Source organism: Canis aureus, chromosome 24, assembly GCF_053574225.1.
Source record: "Canis aureus isolate CA01 chromosome 24, VMU_Caureus_v.1.0, whole genome shotgun sequence".
Taxonomy (NCBI): Eukaryota; Metazoa; Chordata; class Mammalia; order Carnivora; family Canidae; genus Canis; species Canis aureus.
The window spans coordinates 7,868,512-7,889,836 of NC_135634.1; the positions used below are offsets into that span (position 1 = coordinate 7,868,512).

General features: G+C 37.6%; 1 protein-coding gene across 23 annotated transcripts in view; it reads left to right on the forward strand.

The window, feature by feature from the left end:
• STARD13 (StAR related lipid transfer domain containing 13) overlaps window positions 1–21,325 on the forward strand; it is a 514,444-nt gene that overhangs the window by 311,838 nt on the left and 181,281 nt on the right. For 2 of the 23 annotated variants that reach the window (XM_077868139.1, XM_077868138.1), the window contains one exon: window positions 290–338. The exons of 20 other annotated variants lie outside the window; for them this stretch is intronic. Coding sequence is in view for 1 of the 3 variants with exons in the window: in XM_077868113.1 (XP_077724239.1) it covers window positions 11,833–11,908 (76 nt within the window). In the remaining 2 variants the exon portion in view is untranslated. Of the gene's footprint in view, window positions 1–289; window positions 339–11,719; window positions 11,909–21,325 lie in introns of those variants that run through there. One more of the 23 variants, XM_077868113.1, reaches the window with a different exon arrangement.

Below are 21,325 nucleotides of genomic sequence, written 5' to 3' on the forward strand. Positions count from 1 at the left end.
TATGAAAGCAGCTACACTTACTAACTATAAAGACCACATGATAAGTCGAACACAAGACAACACACAAGCCCCTGGCTTGTACTTTACAGATAAATTTACAAACATCTGGGTGCATTGACCATTACTCTCAAAATGCTGGTGCCTGAATGGCAATCTGATGACATTTTCGTGATTCCATATTCCATAAAATATTATGTATGGTTTTTAACTGATAATTTTTTCTTTACTGTGAGGTTATAGCCTTTCTTCCCTTTGATGTTTTAAATGCCAGTTTTTTTTTTTTTTAAAGTATAATGATGGTGGTGGTGTTGAATTCCTTGACCGAGCAAAATTAAAAGGTAGGTAACTAGTTTTACTTCCAAACTTTCTTTTAAAATTATTCCCAGTATAAAGTTAATGAAAAAATGCATTGTTCACTTTATTCAATTGTCATCTCTTCAGTTTCCAGTACCAGTTTCCCTTTTTTAAAAATGGTAAAAGCCTAAATTTATAATTTGATAAACACTAAATATTTCCTATTAATATAACCTATTTTTGTATTTTACTTAATGAACTTTAAGTGCCTGTCACTCTGAAAATTGTGTATTTATAATCAAGCTTGTCTAACAGTTGGACTTAATAGCATTAATTTGTGCACTCAAGTGAGGAGCCCTGCTTTAAGGCCTGAGCACTAGCAAAACTGCAGGTCTAGTTTTGATCATTTTTTCCAGACATGCAATAAAAAGACTAGCAGATGAGGACCACAAAGGATGTTCAGTTTTACAATGGAACCTTAATGAATGAGCATTCAGAAGTTTATGGTCCTCTAGATACTGTTTTTAGTGGGGATCACCATGGAAGCTGTACCAGTTCCTGATTCTCTTGAGCCAGATGCTCCTCAAGGAAGGGACCAATGAATTTTAAAACTCACTTGAAGCACAGCTGGTTGTGGGGCTTGGTGCAAAGTTCCTGTTTCCACCCCTACCTACAAAATAAGTATAATGATCTGGAATTGACATAGTGTGTTTAATTATAACCAAGTTCAACAGAATATCCTTGTCTTTGTAATAAATTAACCTAGCAATGAATACTAGCAAATAAAAACTATCATTCTGTTAAAAAAAAAAAAAAAGTCTCAATGTCTGGGATTCTCTCTGTCTTAAAATACACGATCCCTAAAGTCTATGAACATTGTTTCAGCTAATTACGAAGGGATCACAAAGAGTCTCTCTCACCATGCTGTTAGTAGATAATAGCTGACCCAATCAGGAGTCTATAAGGGAGTTCTTTTTATGGCAGAGGTAGCCACTTAAAAGTCCCTTAAGGAAGTTGGTATACGTGCAAATGTGAAGTCTGGTAGGGGCAAATAAATTCACCTTTGTATTATTTAATTTTAACTCTCAACCTCTATTGAATGAGATTGACCAGATGCTTAGATCATATTGACTATTATTCCAAGATATTAGTTAAGTAAGTGGAAAGATTTGATGTATTAAAGTAGAGAAGTTAAGTTTTATCATAAGCTTTTATGCACTCAATTAAGTTTCTATAGTTTTCACTTCACATTTGTGCTACCAAGACAGGCATCCAAGGGGAACTGTGTTCTAGATAGAGTAAGCTCATTTTAGTTTACATCAGCGAAGGTAGGCATATGTCTTTTCCTTGATAAAATATTTTAGAGTGTTTTATGTTTTTTCTTCCCAAGGATGTTATAGATTACACACACCATTCAGATCCCATGTAAACCTTTGTAACTGTCAGTGGAAAGGATGGGCTTTCCAACTTAAAAAAAAAAAAAAATGTATCATTTGTTTTAGTTCTTTCTCTTTCTATAACCTGAATATTCTTAGTAATCACATACGTTCTACACAGAATATACTACCAGGTACCGTAATTGTAAAAGACATACTTTCTGGTCTTTGATTGAACTTGATTACGAGGTATGAGATACATGAGAATAAAGCACCACTGCAAGCTAGTATTAAAGAAGGACACCAGTGGGACGCCTGGATGGCTCAGTGGTTGAGCATCTGCCTTTGGCTTAGATCGTGATCCTGGGGTCCTGGGATCGAGTCCCACATCGGGCTCCCTGTAGGGAACATAGTTCTCCCTCTGCCTGTGTTGTGTCTCTCCCTCTCTCCCTGTGTCTCTCATGAATAAATAAATAAAATCTTTAAAACAAACAAACAAAAAGGACATCAGCTTTAGTGCCCTGACAGACCTGAGTTTGAATTCAGCTACTTGACAGATGAACAAACTTGCTTGTTCTGTGGAGTATCATGGAGAGCCAACAAATTAGATGAAAGTGGAAGTTGGGAGAAATAGGTCTTGGAATGCTCTCCAGAATAGGTGACTTGCAAGATGAATTTTTAGGAATTAGTCAACTGGAGAAAGACAATTATCATGTGGTTTTGCTCATATGTGGAATATAAGAAATAGTGAAAGGGACTATAAGGGAAAGGAAGAAAAAAAAGGGGAAAGGAGGGAAAATGAATAGGGAAAAATTAGAGAGGAAGACAAACCATGAAAGATTCCTAACTCTGGGAAGCAAACAAAAGGTTGCAGAAGGGAGGTGTTGAGGGGGATAGGGTGACTGGGTGACAAGCATTAAGGAGGGCACTTGATGGGATGAGCACTGGGTATTATACTATATGTTGGCAAATTGAATTTAAGTAAAATATTTTTAAAAAGGAATAAGTAAAAATTTACAGAAGGAGGGGGAGGACGGAAGGACACTCTGGCAAGGATCAGCAGCATGTGCAGAGATATTTAGGCATGAAGCCATAGTGAGTAGAAAGCAGAGGGTCTAGATTACTGACCCCAGCTCAGGATGCTTGAAGGACACACAAATGGAAATATTCAATGGGCCTGGTGGCTTCTAATTACTTGGCTTATGCGAACTTTTAATTAATAAAGTAAGCAATTTGTTTATATTACAAAATAATGAAATCTCCCATTGAGATAGCAGATGCTTCATTCTGAATATCTTGTTTTTTTCTAAAAAACAGGTCTCTAGGGCAGTGAACTCATGATAAAATTTTTAAAAGTCTTCCCAACAATAACATTTTAAGTCTATTTATTTTTACTAGATGCTTATACAATTCTTACTCATATTCCCGGATTTAAAAATATCTGACAGAAAAAAATTCTGACAACAAAGTTAGTAATTTTACTAGGAGATTAAAAGGACCTATGGGTATCAGTTCAGACTTCAGTTCTACTAACTAGGATATAAACATTTGGTAACTCACTACAATTGGCTAAAAGAGAACTAAGAATGTAATTACCTAAGAAAAGACTTTTCATTAGAATTCTAGTAAGTCTGGCTCAACAAGTGGATCATTCTTCATGGAATTCTTGTTGTTTGTTATTCAGAATTTTTTGTTACTTTGATCTGAATGAAATGTTCCAAAATAGAATGTGTCTCTGAGTCCAATAACAGATATTCACATACTTACATAGCAGATTTTTTTATTTGCAGAAGAAAGCTATGTTGCCACATGTCTACTCAAATAAATTACCATTACTGTCTAAACGGACTCATTTGTAAGGAACAATCTACATAGGCAAATGTATAACCTCCATCAGAAAGCATGCATGCCAAAAACATTGAAATGGACATGTTTCTCATTTTCTTGTTGTTTTAATGATGCCATCTCCTGACCTTTATGTGCACCCTGACTCTTGTACAATTACTGAAATGTAGAATCATAGAAAATAAGAGGATGTGGGTGAGAAGGAGAGCGGTACAAAAAAAGGATGATCAGGAAAGGCAGGATACAGTTTTTTAAGATAGGAATTTAGGGGGAAAATGCCCTGACGGGAATTCCAACTTGAAAGACTATCTTCCCCAGCTAGGTGGCATCTAGAACCTATGATTGCCATTCAGAGAAAAGGAAAAAGGAGTATAGGATTTTCTCCTTAGGGCAGAAGGAGTTGTTTCTCTTTAGTAAATGCATGGACTTAAATGTGGAACCTCAGACTTTATGGTCAAAAGCAAAGGAAACCATAAGATAAACAGTAAAAATGATTTATTGATAGGATGTTATTGCAGCTTTTATGTATATTTTGTCAAGCAAAACATGGATATTTCATGCCATGCTTTAAGCACAGCTTTTGAAAGAAAAACAGTAGTCATTTGTTCTCATAGGAATGCATATTCAATGGTGGACATATCTTGTAGCATTTTTTTTTCTTATAGCAATGACATTTGGTGTCTTTGGGGGATTGAAACAATTATACAATCCTTCCATTTACATAGAACTCATTTCTACGTAATCCACATGCAAGAAAAATAGTATAAATAATGTCTCCTACCTATTAAGTTGCTTTACACTTATGTTGACACCAGGACTTGGCACTACCTTTGGTTGCATTTCCTAGCATGTCTGCCTATTCTCTCTGAACCTGACATATTCTCTGGAAGCTCTGAATATCTTTATAATTTATAAAGATAATTTTATAATTTTATCTCTGTATTCCAGAGCGTAAAAGGAGTCCACAAAGTTTTGTTTTTGTTTTTTGTTTTGTTTTTTTGTTTTGACTAAATGAATAAGGAATTGAAAAACCTCAGACTAGAAGAGATGAAACATAAGTAATATTACAACTAAAATTTACAGTTTGCAAAGCTCTTTCATTATCTGATTTAATATTCAAAATCATGGTATGAGGTAGATATCTCCTATATCTGTTTTACCAATAAGGGAACAGAAGCTCGGAGACATTAAGTAGGCTGCCCAAGAGCACAGCTAATGAAGTCATTTAGTTGGGATTTAAGCCCAGATCTTCCCTAAATTTCATATGCTTTTTACTCTAACCTGCTGTCTCTAGAGGCCTTATACACAAAGAGTAGAAGCTGAAAAGATTTTATCTCATATATTGAATTTTATTCAGGGTGAAATCAGTATTCTATTTTTTAAAAGTTCAGACTATTAATAACATCTTATGAATGCTCACATTCATTCAGTTTATTAGTTTTTGTAAATATGAAAGAAGAAGAACCAGCAATGCGAGTTTAATATCACAAGAGATTTGGCAGTATTTTATTAACCTGCCCTGCTAGGTTGCCGGCAGTGATGTAAGTACTGCTATTTATCAGCTGGTGCAGATGTACTGAATTACAGCCCAGAGATGTGTAACTTTCGCTTATAGAGAAGAAGGCTGGGGAGTACAAAGCATTCTATTGTAATCCTAGGAAAATATTTTTAAATATATATTTCCCCTTGGCAATTCCATAATGATTTCCTTTCATGTAATCTCATCGTTAATGGATTTATACCTCGAAGAACCACCAGTGTCCAGGAGGTTGTCAGCAACATGCTGTCCCAAGAACTAAGTGAGTGACAGCTGCCTGCTGCCACCTAGACTTGCAGTTGAAAAGAGCACTCATTTTTTTGCTCAGGATGGTGGTGCAGGCAGGATGGGCAAGTGTCGCGGTCTCTATACTGCCAGGAAGCTCCGCAGCCACCAATGAGATCAGAAGTGGCATGATAAACAGTACAAGAAAGCCCATTTGGGCACAGCCCCGAAGGCCAACCTTTTTGGGGAGGCTTCCCATGCAAAAGGAATTGTGCTGGCGAAAAGTAGGGGTTGAAGCCAAGCAGCCAAATTCTGCCATCAGGAAGTGTGTCAGGGCCCAGCTGATCAAGAATGGCAAAAAAATCACCCAAGGATGATTGTTTGAATTCTATTGAGGAAAATGATGAAGTTCTGGTTGCTGGGTTTGGTCGCAAAGGTCATGCTGTCGGTGACACTGCTGGAGTTTAAGATTGTCAAAGTAGCCACTGTCTCTCTTTTTGTCTTTTGTCTTTTTGTCTTTTTGTCTGTTATGAAGACAAGAAGGAAAGACCAAGATTGTAAGTTTTGATGGTGGAAACATAACAATAAATATTCATATACCAAAAAATATATATAGAAGAAGAAGAAAGAAAAGGGCAGAGATGGATCCACTTAGTGTGTTCTTATATTCCTAACTGTCCAAAGTCCATCAAGTGAGAGGCCTTTACACGTCTCTATTATTTCTCCATATCCAACCCCGTCATTATGCCAGGGGAGCATAATGTCAGTGGACCTTACACAAAGGTTCTAGAAAACTGATCCAAGGTAGACCATTTATAATACTTGCCATTTACTAGAAATGGGATGCTATCTGGAGGAAAAACATTAGAAATAGGCTAGTTAGGGCTGAAGATCTGCATTGTCCCCATCCTTAATCTCTTAGAATCTCTTATCTCTTAGAATACCTTTTATTCTGAAGAAACACTTCCTGTCCCATTCATTCCCAGTTTTGAATATTGATGTCTGCTTATGACTGGCTGCCTTTTCTGCTATTATGTGCATACTCTAAAAAATAACAAATTACAAAGAAATTGTGACAAATATCCTGAGTAGGAATAGGAAATCCTAAACATGGAAAAAAAAAAAAAGGAAATCCTAAACATGGGTTGGTTGTTTTAGGTTACTCTAGAAAGCTACCGGTCAGTATTTTTTAGGAGGTTTTGTTATTCAGTGTATTTGATTGGAATAATGGTTGAACATGACTATTCTCTCCTGATCTTCTCTCCTTTTTGCCCACCATTTGCCTCACTGGCTCAGCCTGTGCTTTGTAAACATAGACATCATGCGAGCTTCTCTCTTCTACCTTCCTTTTATTTGGTCAGGCGTCTCCTTGCAGAGAGCTGACCCATAGCTCTTGCTCTCTCTCTGGCCTCTATTGTGAAGACTCCAACTTACTTCATCCAGCTCTGTGGCTTCCTCCAGGGACTGATCCATCCCCTGGATGCACAACTCTATAATGTCACTTCACACTCTTTAAGAGCTCAGAGAGGGAAGAATGAGTATTGGCATCACGGAAGGTGTCATGAAGGGGGCAGGGCTTGTACTCATTATAATGGTGGACAGACTCTTCTGTATCAAAACCACCCAGATAGAGCTTGTATGATAAGAAAACTTACTGAATTATTGGAATTCAACACTATACCTAATACACATCCAGTGGTTGTGTAAGTTCAAATTTCTCAGCTAAGATCAAGTTTCAGTCTGCAGAAAGCTGTGTGTGTTAGAGACTCACAGAATTAAGTTCTTGGTGAAAGAGCTCACAAGAGACAACATGACTACCATGAGATCCTTGGTGGTTTTACAGACCCCAGAGCTCTGGAGGGGTCCCCAGCACACGTACTGTGGGCAACCATCAGGCAGGTACCATATGGGAGGAAATGGGCAGTCCTACAAGGCAAACATGTTTTGCCAAGCCATTTGATTGGAAATTAGAAACAATAAATAAATAAACAGATCACAGGGTCCAGATTTGATGCTTTCAAGAAATGCAAGTATGCGTATTGATGGACACTTTTCTAATATTTAAAATATCAGGCACATCAACTTTATTTATTTATGATTTTATTTATTTATGAGAGACACGGGGGGGGGGGGGTGGTGGACAGAGACACAGGCAGAGGGAAAAGCAGGCTACATGTAGGGAGCCCGACCTGGGACTCAATTCTGGGTCTCCAGGATCAGGCCCTGGACTGAAGGTGGCGCTATACCGCTGAGCCGCCCAGGCTGCCCGCACATCAACTTTAATACAGTCCCCTGCTCTGTTTTCTCCGTGCACTGTTTGTTACTTATGTCTTCAGGAACATTCTGGTAGGAATAATCAAAGGAAGAAATAAAAAACAGCTAATTGGGAAATGGGCTAATTCTAAAGCCACAGTGACGATCATTGTGGGAGGAGATGGCAATGATTTAATTGTTCTTCCTCTGGAGACAATCAGTAGAGTGGGTTTTGCCAAGTGTCCCGAAGCAAATACTACTATAAAGCTCCATGTGGAGTAGGACTATTGTCCCTCCAAATATAGTCCCTTTGTGTTGAAGGCCAAGAAATCCAATGACGGAATGAAACAATGGAAATCTGCCCAGAAATTTTTGTAAAGAGCGATCTCTTTGGTAAAACTGACAAATAAAGAAGCACCACAATTGCTCTTTTACCAGTAATTCTTTAAAATGTTTAATTGTAAATTAAAAATATGTGGTAGTTTGTGACCAAGGAGGTTCACATTTTTATGTGTGCTCCCCAAAGGGTATGGTATCAGAACAGACAGATTAACATAAAATCTGAATTCTAATGCATATCTTAGGCTTTAGTAGATACAGGGTCTAGCTCCAAGATGCAGATGGGGAGAATATATGCCAACCTTTCAACTGGATCCAGAAGCTCTCTCCAAATTATTCATCCACTACATGGGTGACAAGGCCTGCTGGCACATTTCAGTAAAGTTCTGTGCTTTAATATATCATAATACTTACTAAAGAGTATTATCATTGTTGTTACTTGTTTGTCTCCCCCATGTAATACTTAGCATAGTACATGTTTACTCTGTATAAATTATTCTGCTAATCACCGTGGGGGACACAGAGATGAGACTCCAGCTAACCCTAATTTTATTCCCAGGCTCATGTGGAACACTCATCTTTAACTCACTGTGAATCATCACTTGTCAATTCTTTGAAGGTTTAGTGACTAGGATACAATGGGTACTCATTAAATGTCTGGTGAAAGAGTAGATAAATGAACCTATCTGGTACTCACAGTCAATCCGCCACCAAAAAAGCTTGGGGCTAATAGCTATCAGTGCCCTAATGAAATCGTTTAATCTTTCATGGGCTCTTTTTCTCAGCCAATTATAGTCAGCATCCTTAATATTTAACTGCAGTGTAAGATCCTTGATCTATCAGCTATATTGATCTTATTCACCATTGTATTCTCAGTCTCCAACACATAGTAGATGATCAGTAAATACTTGCTGAATCAAGTTTTTAATGTTTCCTTTTTAGTCTTTGTAGAGGAGATACCAAAAGTAGACAAATGGCTATGATAGAAAACACAGAGTAAAGGAGAAATAAAATATTCAAGGACTCACTCGTGGTCAAGATCATGTTTTGTTGTAGAGCTACAATACTTTTTATAAATAAAATTTATAAATTTTAATGATATTTTGGGTAGATCTTAAAGAGACAGGTAGAATTTCAATTGATGTCCAGGAAAACATTAAGTTTTACTTAAAAAAAAAAAACCCATTCTTCAAATGTACAGAATTCCTTGATTCAGAGATGTGGAGTTTTATTTTTTTTAATATTTTATTTATTTACTCATGAGAGACACAGAGAGAGAAAGGCAGAGACATAGGCAGAGGGAGAAGGAGGCTCCATGCAGGGAGTCCGATAATGGGACTCAATCCCGTGTCTCCAGGATCACACCCTGGGCTAAAAGCGGCACTAAACCGCTGAGCCACCCAGGCTGCCCTGGAGTTTTAAAAATATACAGAATTCTGGGGATCCCTGGGTGGCTCAGCGGTTTGGCACCTGCCTTCGGCCCAGGGTGTGGTCCTGGAGTCCTGGGATCGAGTCCTGCGTCGGGCTCCCTGCATGGAGCCTGCTTCTCCCTCTGCCTGTGTCTCTGCTTCTCTCTCTATATATCTCTCATGAATAAATAAATAAAATCTTTTAAAAAAAGATTTTATTTATAATATATATATATATATACAGAATTCTTATCTTTATATCTGCAAGGAAAAGCAAGTACTTTTAATCTGAATTTTTTAATCTCATGAAATCTTGATAAATTGTTTAAAAATTTTTTAAAGGGCGGGGTTTCAGAATTTAATTCTGTGAAATTAATGTAAAGCATTAAAACACATTCCTATAAGAGTTTAAAATATTTTGGTACCAATAATAGGCTTTAGCTCTTTTCTTAAAACTAAAGTCTGTCTTAATAAGATCTTTAAGAAAAATAATTTTACTTTCAGTGATAAGTAATATTAAAAATACTACAAAAGTGACATTCAAAGCAGTGCCTAAAACATTCCCCTAATCACGTAAGAATCCACGGCCCAGAGGAAAGATCAAAAACATCAAAATAAAGGCTCGGTCCTGCATTGTGTCTGCAGGTAGCAGATTTCACAATCTGGGAAAGCCCAACACAGCCATCTTCCTGGTTGACAAAAAGAGGGGGTCATTATAGAACAGCACCTCTCCAAACTGTAATATGTCACTAATCACCTGCAAATCTATTTAAAATGCAGATTCTGACTAAGTAGGTGGGAGGATTAGTGGGGAGATACTGCATTTCCAATAAGCTCCCAGGTGTTGCCCATGTTGTTGGCTGTTGACCTCACTATGAGTAACAAAGCATTGGAAATCTCTTGAGGCTTTCTGCTGCCTGAGGATCCTAGGTAAGGTTTCCAGGTTTCTAGTATGAAAACTCTGTTATCAGACATAAGCTGGAATGCACTTCAACTACACACACTTCTGGAAGTCTTTCTCAATGAATGTGAATAGCGCTTAGCATTACTTTCCCAGTATGACTTAAAGAAATAATCTTCTCTAGATGTCACTGGCATGCAGTACCTTTATTCCTTAATTTCCCTCTGAAAAGCCTCAGAACATAATAGTACTTAAATACCAGTAGGTACTATAATGTACCTTGTGTGAATTTAGGATCCTTTAGGAATTTGGCCAGTGGTTGTATCACTGTCATTCAAAAATTCAAATAATAACTTCTTGAGCCCTACCATGTACCAAAGATTGTATAATGCAAGGTGTATATCATTATCTTTTATTTTTTAAATGAGGACATTGAGGCTAAGGGTGAGGTCTAGGGCTATCCATCCAGTAAGAGGAGTCAAGATTTGAACCAAAGTCTCGCTGGCTCCCAAGCTGTACTCTTCCTACTATACCCACTGCCTCTTTGAGGGAGGCATAAGACAGAATCAAGGTAGGGATCTGAAGACGTATATCGTGTATTGTGGACTTCAAGAAGTTTCTAAGAAGAGCACTAAGAGATGACACAGAGCAAAGCAGAATGAAGTGCCCAATGACTGTAACAGAAAGAAGTTTCAGAGGAATACAGAAGAAGGAGGAGGCCATGTATGCAGGAATGGCCTGGAAAGGCTTCCCACAGAAATAGGCCACTGCGTCAGGTCTTGACTGAGTCCCAGGACCCTGGGATCATGACCTGAGTTGAAGGCAGATGCTTAATCGATGGAGCCACCCAAACACCCTGCTTTGCTCTCGTATCAATCTTTCTTTCTTTAATTCTATATGACCATGCTCTCTGCCTGTAGGCACAAGTATAAAACAAGGGCTATAGTTCTGAGAACAGTTTAAAACTGAGTGAGCCCCGGTTTTCCAAGAAAAAGAAACTCAAGGTAGAAATTCTAGGAGAAGAATGTGACTGAGAGTAACATTTGATATGTATCAGCAGCTTCGAGTTTTCTTAGGTTAAATCCTGCTCAATAAGCCAAGATGTCACATAGTAAAGTAAAAGGCATACTGCACATCTTTGATTAGAACAGAGTCCAATCTGGAAGAGGAGATTGAGAAGAGAAGATATTGTGTGGGAGGGGGGTTAAAGTAGCAGTCAGGTCACTGAGTACCCATGCTTCAACCCCACTGAGTGGTCAGTTGCCCTTGTGTGAAGTGCTTTGCTTTCTCAGATGCAGACTGAAAATACCATCCATCCTGTTTGCCTTTCATCCAGCATTCCATTCTACCCAACTAGTTTTTATTCCTATGTGCCAGGTACTGGGCTAAGTTCTGTGATACAATAATGAGCAACAGGACACAGGGTCCCTGCCTTCATGGGATGTACAAGCTAGGGAAATATTAATCTAATACTCACCCCCTTCCCCCACATCACAATGCAGCTGTAACAGGCTACAAGGGAAATATTACAGAGTGTGTCAAGAGACTGAAAAGAGTCAGGGAAGGGCATCCTGGAGGGAATGGCCATTGAATAGTGGTTGATTATACCAATCTAGGAGTACTTGGTGTTATAGCCCAGGAAGAGGAAATGGAATGTTTACTGCCTTGAGGAAGAAGACACAGAGCAAGAGAAGGGATGTGATTTTTGAGACTGCAAGAGGAAGTAGGGGTAAGACTAAACAGAGCCTTCTATGCCCTTTTAAAGGATTGTTTTAAAGGGTTGTGTTCATTATCAAGTGCAATGATGGGCTTAAACTTATAATTCTAAAATCTTTAAAAATTATAAAATGCTGAACAAATGAAGGGCAATTTCATTATCATCAGAAGTATTGTCTTTCTGGAGTTACACTTAAGAGAATTGCACTAAATATCATTATATTTGAATGATATATAAGAATATAGCTTAGCACAAGTATCTATTCTACTCAAGGAATCAATGAACAAAGTTGAGCTGTTCACTTGGTCATAAAATTGTTCTCCAAAGAAAAGTCTAGGCATCCACCTTTTTATGGAACCATAAACTTTTAGTTTGGAAAGGATTTTCCTCTCTAACCTATAACATTTCTGATATATTTGATGGCACTGAAATTGAAAGCCTCTGGAGATGAGGACCTCTGAGCTATTGAAGACAATCTATATTCTATGTTTGTGCTTTGAACTTGATTCAGTTACCTCTCCTGTTTTGAATGGGAACCAACAAGATAAGAATGGGGGAGGGAGACACTAGCCTTACAGTGTGCCAGTCACATACATAATCTAATTCAACCCTCACGAGAGCTTTCTGAGGCCTAACCTCTGTTTTATAGATGAGAAAACAGAGGTGTGGAAAAATGAATGAACTTTTATTTGCCCAACCTCATATAGTTAATAAGTAGCAGAGCCTGATGTTGAATATGCATTGACTTGACCTCAAAGCCACAGTTCTAGGTGATCTAGAATATACTTTAGAGTCATTTTAAAAATACTTTGATAGTTACAGCCTGTCTTTTGAAAATCTGATAAGATCTTATCACCTCTGCTTTAAAGAAGTGAATATATGCACAAATTTTTGTAAACAATTCCAGAATTTATATGGCTCATAGATCATCAAGTTAGTACACCCATGCTATTATGGTCATTGGCTAAACAGGAGCTTCACTGGGACAGAGGTCATTGTTTGTTGAATTCATTGCTGCATTCCCAGCACTGTGAACATTGCCTGGCACAGAGTAGGAGTTCAAAAACTAGTTGCTAAATAAAAGTGATTCCAAATGCCTGGGCCCATTCACCTAATTACTTAGAGCAGGGTGATAAAAAATATAGTATGGAGGTATGGCCTATATGCAAAATTGAGGAGAACCATAGAATGACTTCCCAGCCCTGACCCCAGGGGACCCAAGGGATCCTAAAAGGGAGTGTCCACATCCAGATCTGAGTCATTATGGGCCAAGTTTGTTTTATTTTGCTTTTGAACTTTAAAATCACTTTCTCTCCACCCCCCACACTCTCAGTAAAAGAGTGTCTTCGAAAGTTTCTTTTTATATTAGAATTTGAAATACCCTAGAAAAAACAGCACTTCTGAGTCAATTTTCAGGAAGTATTTGGATAAAAAGTTGTCCAAATGCTTCCTGATTTTCACTGCTATATTATTTAAATGCATTTTGCTCATTGTTGGGAGGCTAGAATTTTAGGATGCTTATATGTATTTCTAAAACTGAAGTAAATATCAACTCTTAGAAACTTGCTGTAGGGACATAGCATGTTATCTATCCTAGGTTTTAAAACCAAGAATAGCTGAGGAGATCCTTTAATATATCTAAAGATTGGGTCTGTGTGGTTGACAGTTCTTAGTGCTCCCAGTAAATCTCCCCTGCAAAGGCAATGTTCAAACATTGGATGGGAAGGGAATGATCATCATATATACTTGGACTGTATATATATATATATATATATATATATATATATATATATATATATATAAAATCTATGTGTATGTATATATGCATGAATGCATGAAAAGGAAAGGGACACTTTAAGCAACTCAATACCTTGCAAAGTAAAGTAAGTGGTAGATCTGGGACATTACTTGGTGTTTTGCAACAGGATAGTAATAGGATGGAAGTGCTATCCTGAGAAGCTAAGGGTTCTGTGGTGTTCAGGTGGTGCTCAGGCAGGCAAGAGAAGACACAGAGACACAAGCAGGACTGTCAGAGTCTCCCAGGCAAGAAGGGGTCCCTACATGGTAGAGACAGTAATGAAACAGTAATGCAAGAAGGAATGGATGTGAGAGGTATTTTGAAAAAGGAATCCATAGACCTCTATCTTTCTTTCTCTCCTTTTCTCTTTCTTATTGTGAACACTAATAGTGCCTAATACTGTGTTAGGTACTAAAGAAGCTATGTTGGACAATATCTATCATTTTTTGTGCAGATTTTTCTCCTCTCTGTCTTTCATCTGCAAGACAGAAAGGCAGTTGGAAATAAGCTGAGGTTGAGGTCCTTCTCCATACTTCCCGACATGAATCACTGGTTAGGCCTGAGCTCCTCATTATATGAGAAATATAATTAGTCATATGATAGAATATTTGGAGAATGGAAATTTAAAATATTTCACCCATAATTCCACCATCCTAAATATGGACATAATTATATTTTTGGTGTGTTTTCTTCTAATCTTTTTTACTATGCATCAAATTATTTATTTACTTTCTTACTTACAAAATGTAATTGCATTTTACAATTACAACAATTACCTTTTGTGCCCTACATTTTCCAATTGTAACAATACACCAGTTGCAACAATAAATACACTGGTTGATCAGCGAGATACTATGGGACTGGATTTTCTAAGGTAATCCACATTGAGAAAGAAACCAAGGCCAAGGCAAGGCTAGTCTTCAAGACCCCCAAAGTCAGAGAATGAGAGAGGGTATTTTAGATTCATCAAAGACCAAGAGTAGCTTTTGGTGTGTTCTATTCTTATATGCAGCAAACACATTTTTGGTATTTTGTATTTTCCTGTGATTGATTAGTGTTGAGTCATCTTGGTGGAGCAGCAAAAAGAGAAGGTAATCACGCCCAGTTATCTGTGGTGTATTTGGTCTGTTTAAACAGGTCTGTGTCCTAAGAGACAGTGTGATTATGATGATACTCTCAGAGGCTGGCCAGAGGCCACTGCGTGCTTCAATAAACATCAAGTTCTAAAGAAATAATAACATGAGAAATCTTAGGACAGTCTCTGTATATTTATATACACACACATTCTAGAACAGAAAGGAACTCCCCCAGAAAGTCTCTATGAAACAGGTATAATAGCCAAGCAATACTTTTTTCTTCCTTCAATTCAAAGGAGCACCAGGATAAAGAATCTTTAAGGGAAGCTACAATGGGTATAGATTTGGAAACCTGCTTGATCTTTAGAAGTAGCATTGTACTGATTTTGAAAGCAAATTAGACAAAAGAGAGTTTGTTGCACAGTGTCGGAGTACCATTTGATGAGTAGATTCAGAACTATTGACATGTATTGTCACTGTGAATCCTTCTGGCAGACTCCTCTTCCTTCTGCCCAAGCCTGTAACTCTTGAGTTCAGTTTACCCTCTTAGTTCTTTACCATTATTTACTGTAATCCTTCTAAAAGGACGATGACCTCCAGGAAATAGCTTTAGCTGAAAAATATTCCCCCTCTTTAGAGTTTTGGTGGAAAAAGGGGAGAATGAATCATGAGGAACATCTGAGGGAGGAGTGTGTCCTCCCAAGTTGACTTTTAGAATCTGAGAGGTCTCTATAACATGGTGATTTGAAATACTAAGTCTTCTTGTTAATTAAAGAAGGGAGCATGACAGGAAAATATTGATGTAGTTTTTTCTTTTTTTAAAGATTTTATTATTTATTCATGAGACACACACACACACACACAGAGGCAGAGACACAGGCAGAGGGAGAAGCAGGCTCCATGCAGGGACTCGACACCAGGTCTCCAGGATCACACCCTGGGCCAAAGGCTGTGCTAAGCCACTGAGCCACCCAGGCTGCCCTGTAGTTTTTTCTATTTCATGAACACTTTTTTTTCTTGATATTTTCTTCACCTTCTTCTCACCCAGATATGTATCCCTCTAGGTCCAGCAGTATTTTTCCTGCTGTGTAGAATGAATTTGGTCCTGTTCTGATCCAGCTGCTCTCTCCCACAGGCACCTCTGCACATCTCTGTTGTAGCACCTGTAATGCAGTCCAGTTGTAACAGTCCTCAGCTTTAGCCATGATGAATCATAGTGCGGAGAGGTGGGACAGTGTCATATTCATCTTTGTACCACTGGTGCCTAGCACTGTGCCTGGCATGAAGTATGCACTAGAAATATTTGACTAGGAAAGGGTGAAAGATACTATAACATGAGTTAATTAGTGGCCTTGTCTCTATTTATGAGATGCAAGATGCTCACAAAAAAACTTATTTTCATTACACCAGATTCACCTTTGGTTACATCATTCCTCCTGACCCGAAAGAGGAATCTCCCCTTGTTGCTCAGCCACAACCCTGAAATTTATCTTTCCCATTGCCTTAAATTCCCATTGATACTGATATCTAGGGCTCTAGAAGGCTATCTTGCTACCTTCTCAACCTTAGGGCTTCTCTCTTTATAGGACGTGTTTTAATGCTGTTGCTCATCTTTATACCACTTGTCATTCTTTAAAGTATAGATTGCTGGTCTTCTTAGGAATAAGGAGGGAAAGCATTCTATCATATTCTTAGTGTACTGAGCTGAATTTGGTTTAAATATATAAGAACTGAAATAGCATTATTAATCCCACACCCTTCTCTGTCCACAGTTTGTGGGCCATGGTTATTTACAAATTTTACTTCATGCCCAATTGCTGCATGACGCCAGATGCAAAGCAATTATGTAAAAAATAGAGTTGATTCCGGAGCAACAGGTCAGCATACAATCTAAATAGTGGTGTACCTTTCATTGGGCCATCTCAAATATTTACAAAACAGATAATATGGAGAATCAATAAAGGGTTTGCCAAAGGACTTATCATAGGATTTCTCTAATGAGTAAGCTTTCTTTTTATATTCAAATTATAATTTGAGTCAACATCGAAAAAATATATTCACCTGTTTAAGATGAGGAAAGAGTTTATATAATCTAACCTGATGAAAATGAGGATAAATTTCTAAGTGCAGACAAATTCCCCCCAAGAGATTCAAAGATCTCCTCTAGTAATTGAAACAACCCTTAAAAAAAGAAAGAAAAGCAACACCAAAAATGAGCAATTACCTTTATTTTCAAGTAGGGCAAAAATACACAGGTTCTAGAAAATATCATATAGTAAATTAATTAAAATACCCAGTAAAATTATTGCAAAAATTATTAAAAGATATTTATGAGTGTGAAGAAAAAGAGGTAGTTGATAACCTAATTACAGGATAGGCCCATGAAGAACAACTAGCCCCTTTGTTGTTTACCTTTTAATTTAAGACACAACAGGCATGCTTATAAAGTTTGAAGCTGATTCGGAGCTAAGGAAGATAGCTTTTTTTGTTGTTTTGTTTTTTTGTTTTTAAATGTCTTTTAGCCTCTCTCTGTGGAACAAAGATTGCTCATCCCTCCAGGCTCCCTAATTTTCATAGAAACCTTAAATTGTTCTTGTTTTGTTGGTCAAAGCATATACTTTTGCCACTAACCAAAAAAGTGAAATATGTACATTTAAGATTTTTTCTGGAGAATAAAACGTTAAATTATCTATGGTCTAGTTCTTGTCCAATCCAAATGTTGTGGTAACAACAGCAACATTTATGGTGATTGCCTAAAAAATATGCATCCATTCCTCTAGACATTGTAGACATTCTAGATCTTTGGAGAAATTCAGATGATCATTTGTTCAAATATTTATTTAATCCTTTATTAACCCAGCTGCTCTTGATTTCGTACTGTTTCTCAGACATTGAGTATGGAATGTAAATGAAATAGACACAGTCCAGACATGACAATCTACTGGGGGAAAGGCAATGCGTTTTTCAGTGAACAAATAAATAGGTGATTATAAATTTAGAAAGGTGCTATAGAGACAACAAATGGAATGTTGCTTCTTCTCAGGTATAAAGTGAACAGGGATGGCCTGTCTGAGGATATACCAATTAAATTGATACTTGAAAGCTGAAAAGAAACCAGCAAAGGGAAGGAGTGCATGAAGAGCATCTAATCTAGGGAGTAGCATGTGCAGAAAGAAGACTCAGGTAGCAAAGTGGGGGAGGCTAGGTGATGAGGTGGGAGTGGTAAGCAGGGCCAAGTTAGGAGTTTGGATTTTGTCCTAGGTGCAAGGTGCAACGGAAAACTTTTGAAGTATTTTAAGCAGAGAAGTAATATTTAATTCATAGTTTAGATGATCTCAGTGAATAGCATACTTAAATTATGTGTTTTGGAGGCCCTCAAAGAAATTGCTTTTCCTAAATAGTGCTTTCTTTTTGTAGTGTTACTGGCATTGAAGGGTGCAGATCAGAAACCATGAACTCAGGCTTGTTACCATATCCAGTATCACTCAATATGCTGATTTTTTATGAGGACCTCAGAAAAGTTTTCTTGGGGGTCTTACTATCGGTTGACCTGTGTTTATCTTGAATAACTGTTTTTATCTTGTGGGTATATTACATTTTATAACTGATCTTTTTTCCCTTTTGCTTTATCACATAAGAATCCTTTTTTAAGATTTATTTTTTTATTTGAGAACATAAGCAGGGAGAGGGGTACAGAGCCCAAAGCATGACTTCATCTCATGACCCTGAGATCATGACTTGATCTGAAACCGAGAGTCAGACACTTAAATCGACTGTGCCATGAAGGCACCCCTCACAAATGGGAATCTTAAGTCATGTTTTCAGCCATCTCCCACAAATGTATAGGGTTGTATTGATTATATTTCTGTAAACTGATTTTAGCCTTGACTATATTATTTTCCTGCAATCTTTTACCTTTTTCCAAACTCACTTACCTGTTCGTTTTATACTTTAAAAACATAGGTATTTTAGGTATTTTTCTCAGTTACCTCAAAGAACAAAGCAGAATTAAATAAAAAAAAAAAATCAGGGATTGAAAATATCTCAATAATTCCAATAAGTTGAAAGACCTTTTTTTTTTTTTTTTTTTTTAGTTTGAACGGTCATTTATCAGTTACAGAATAGAGAACATTCATTTAACAGCAGGTTTTATGAAGACACATAAATATCACATGGCTTAAGCATTTAGGTTGACTGTAAAACAGAATGAAGAAATAGAGATAGTTTGCTACATAAGGCTTAACATTGGTGTAATGGTGAGTTTCTTTTCTAGCTTCCCTGGCAGACTCTTCCTTGAGGTCAAGGACCATATCATATTCACCTTTGTATCTTCCATACTTACTACAGTGCTGTATAAGCATTCAGCAAAAATCAAACTTCCTCTATGTGAGACTAGATCAGCAAAAATATAATGTCCCGAATGCAGGAGGTATGCACATTTTGTACCATATACTACCATATACTACTGTACTTGGCCATGTCTAGGGCTCTAAGTTTAGGGTAGGAGCCATATTCTTAAAAAGATACTAAAAGACTGGACCAGATCCAAAAGATAGCAATTGGCTGTCTGAAGTTGTGAATGGTTTGATGTAAAGGAATGTTCAGCATACCAAAAAAAAAAAAAAAAAAAAAAAAAAAGGGTTCTTATAAGAAACAGTTTCGCTCTCTACAAACATCTAAAGGACAAGCATATGGAGGAAGGAATAGATTTGTTCTATTTAATTCCAAATGACAGAATTAGAGTCAGTGGATGGGTATTATAAGGAAAAACTTTCTTAAATAGTTTGTGGTCTTTGTGAGATACAACAATTAATATATGTGGGTAGAGTGTTACTTAATTGATTTGTATAGCAGCTGACTGGTTGAGTTAGAAGATGTTTAATATCCTTTCCGAGATGTAAAAACTTTATGCCAATAGGAGTTACAATGAATAAGTGGATTCCATATTAGCATGTTAACAAGCTAATCTGATTAATTGGCCACATAATGACTATTTACAGGTATTAACATGACTGTTAATACTAAATATTTTTGCATTCATCATGAAAATATTTCTAAAGGCAATAGGTTTTGACATGGTGAAAGAAGAAGAAATCACACAGTTCTAGATCTTTGAAACAACTTAGCAAAATGAAAGAGTTTTGGTTTGGCTGGAATGGTGGGTGTAGGCAATGAGCCCAGGACAAGTCAGACCAGATTGCTTACCATATGAACTGGGGTTGACGGTTGGGTCCCCAGGGGATGGTATGAGGGCAGTGCATGTACTCTTGGAGGCCCATAGAGGTGAAGTTAATCAAAGACAGTAGGGAGGATTGAGAGACAAAATAAAGCAAATCTGTTACCACCCACAAGTCCGGCAGCAGCAGGAGCTGGATTCTAAATGATCTAGAGCTGGCAAAGCTGAATCAAAAGAGAATCCACTCTGAAACTTTTCATGGAGGCTCCTGGTCATGTCAGTATTGCTGGCTTGCCTGCATTGGTCATTGGACATGTAATGAATGCATATTGGGAATGCTTATTGGCACAAAGTTGGGCACATACTCCACAAATCAATTGGTGGAAATCCGTAAAGTGAGCTTCAGAACCTACAGGAAGGCTTTGCCATTAGCACAGAACTTTTGGATTCATGTAATTTCAAAAGCAGCTCTCCAAATCAGTACTGCTTTTTTCCTCCTACCATTTATATCTCAAACATTTTCCTGCTTGGCAGAGCTACCTTGGCTCCCTCTGAACAGGCTGACGAAGAGGCTGGAATGTCTGTAAAGGAGTAGAAGGAACGGTAGATAGATGAAAGCACCAGGAGCCATTCCTGGCTTCTGTAAAAGTGCACCTAGCTTTCTGCTACATATACACAAGATTCCACTGAGCGCTACTCTGGGATCATCTATCAAAAGACTTGATAGCAAATGTTTTGTTTAGAGGTCAGGTTTCAGAGTTTTGACTGTATTTGGAATGTTTGCATTGGGAAGAAATTCCTGGGAAAAGGTAAGACAATATGCAGAATTAGCCTTAAGGGTAAACAGAAAGCAGAGGACAAATAGCTTAACCTGCTAAAGGAGTTGGTAAACAAAAAGATAGTTTAGCTGCTTCTGCACTTTAAGCTTGGGGTGGGAATGGGTGGGTCTCCAGTTCTGAGCCCTGGGTTAATCCTAAGAGGGTCCATGGTTCTCACTGGCCAATTAAAGGTTCTGGGTTGTTCTAGCTTGCTCTCTAGACCCTGTATCTCAACCACTACAAGAATTTAGCCATCCCATACCTATGCAGTTGACCTTTGAACAACAATAGGGTTAGGGGCACTTATCCTATGCAGTCTGCCTATGACTTGACTCCCCAAAAACTTTACTAATAACCTACTTGACCAAAAGCTTTACCAGTAATATAAAGTCAACACATATTTTGTATGTTGTATGTATTATATACTGTATTCTTACAATAACATGTAACTTTTTTTGTGATTTTTTTCAGTATTTCTAAGCTGTGTGGTTTGTCTGCAAGTTTTTAAAATTGTTGCCAGTCTCCAAAAATTTTTCCAATATATTTAATTGAAAAATATCT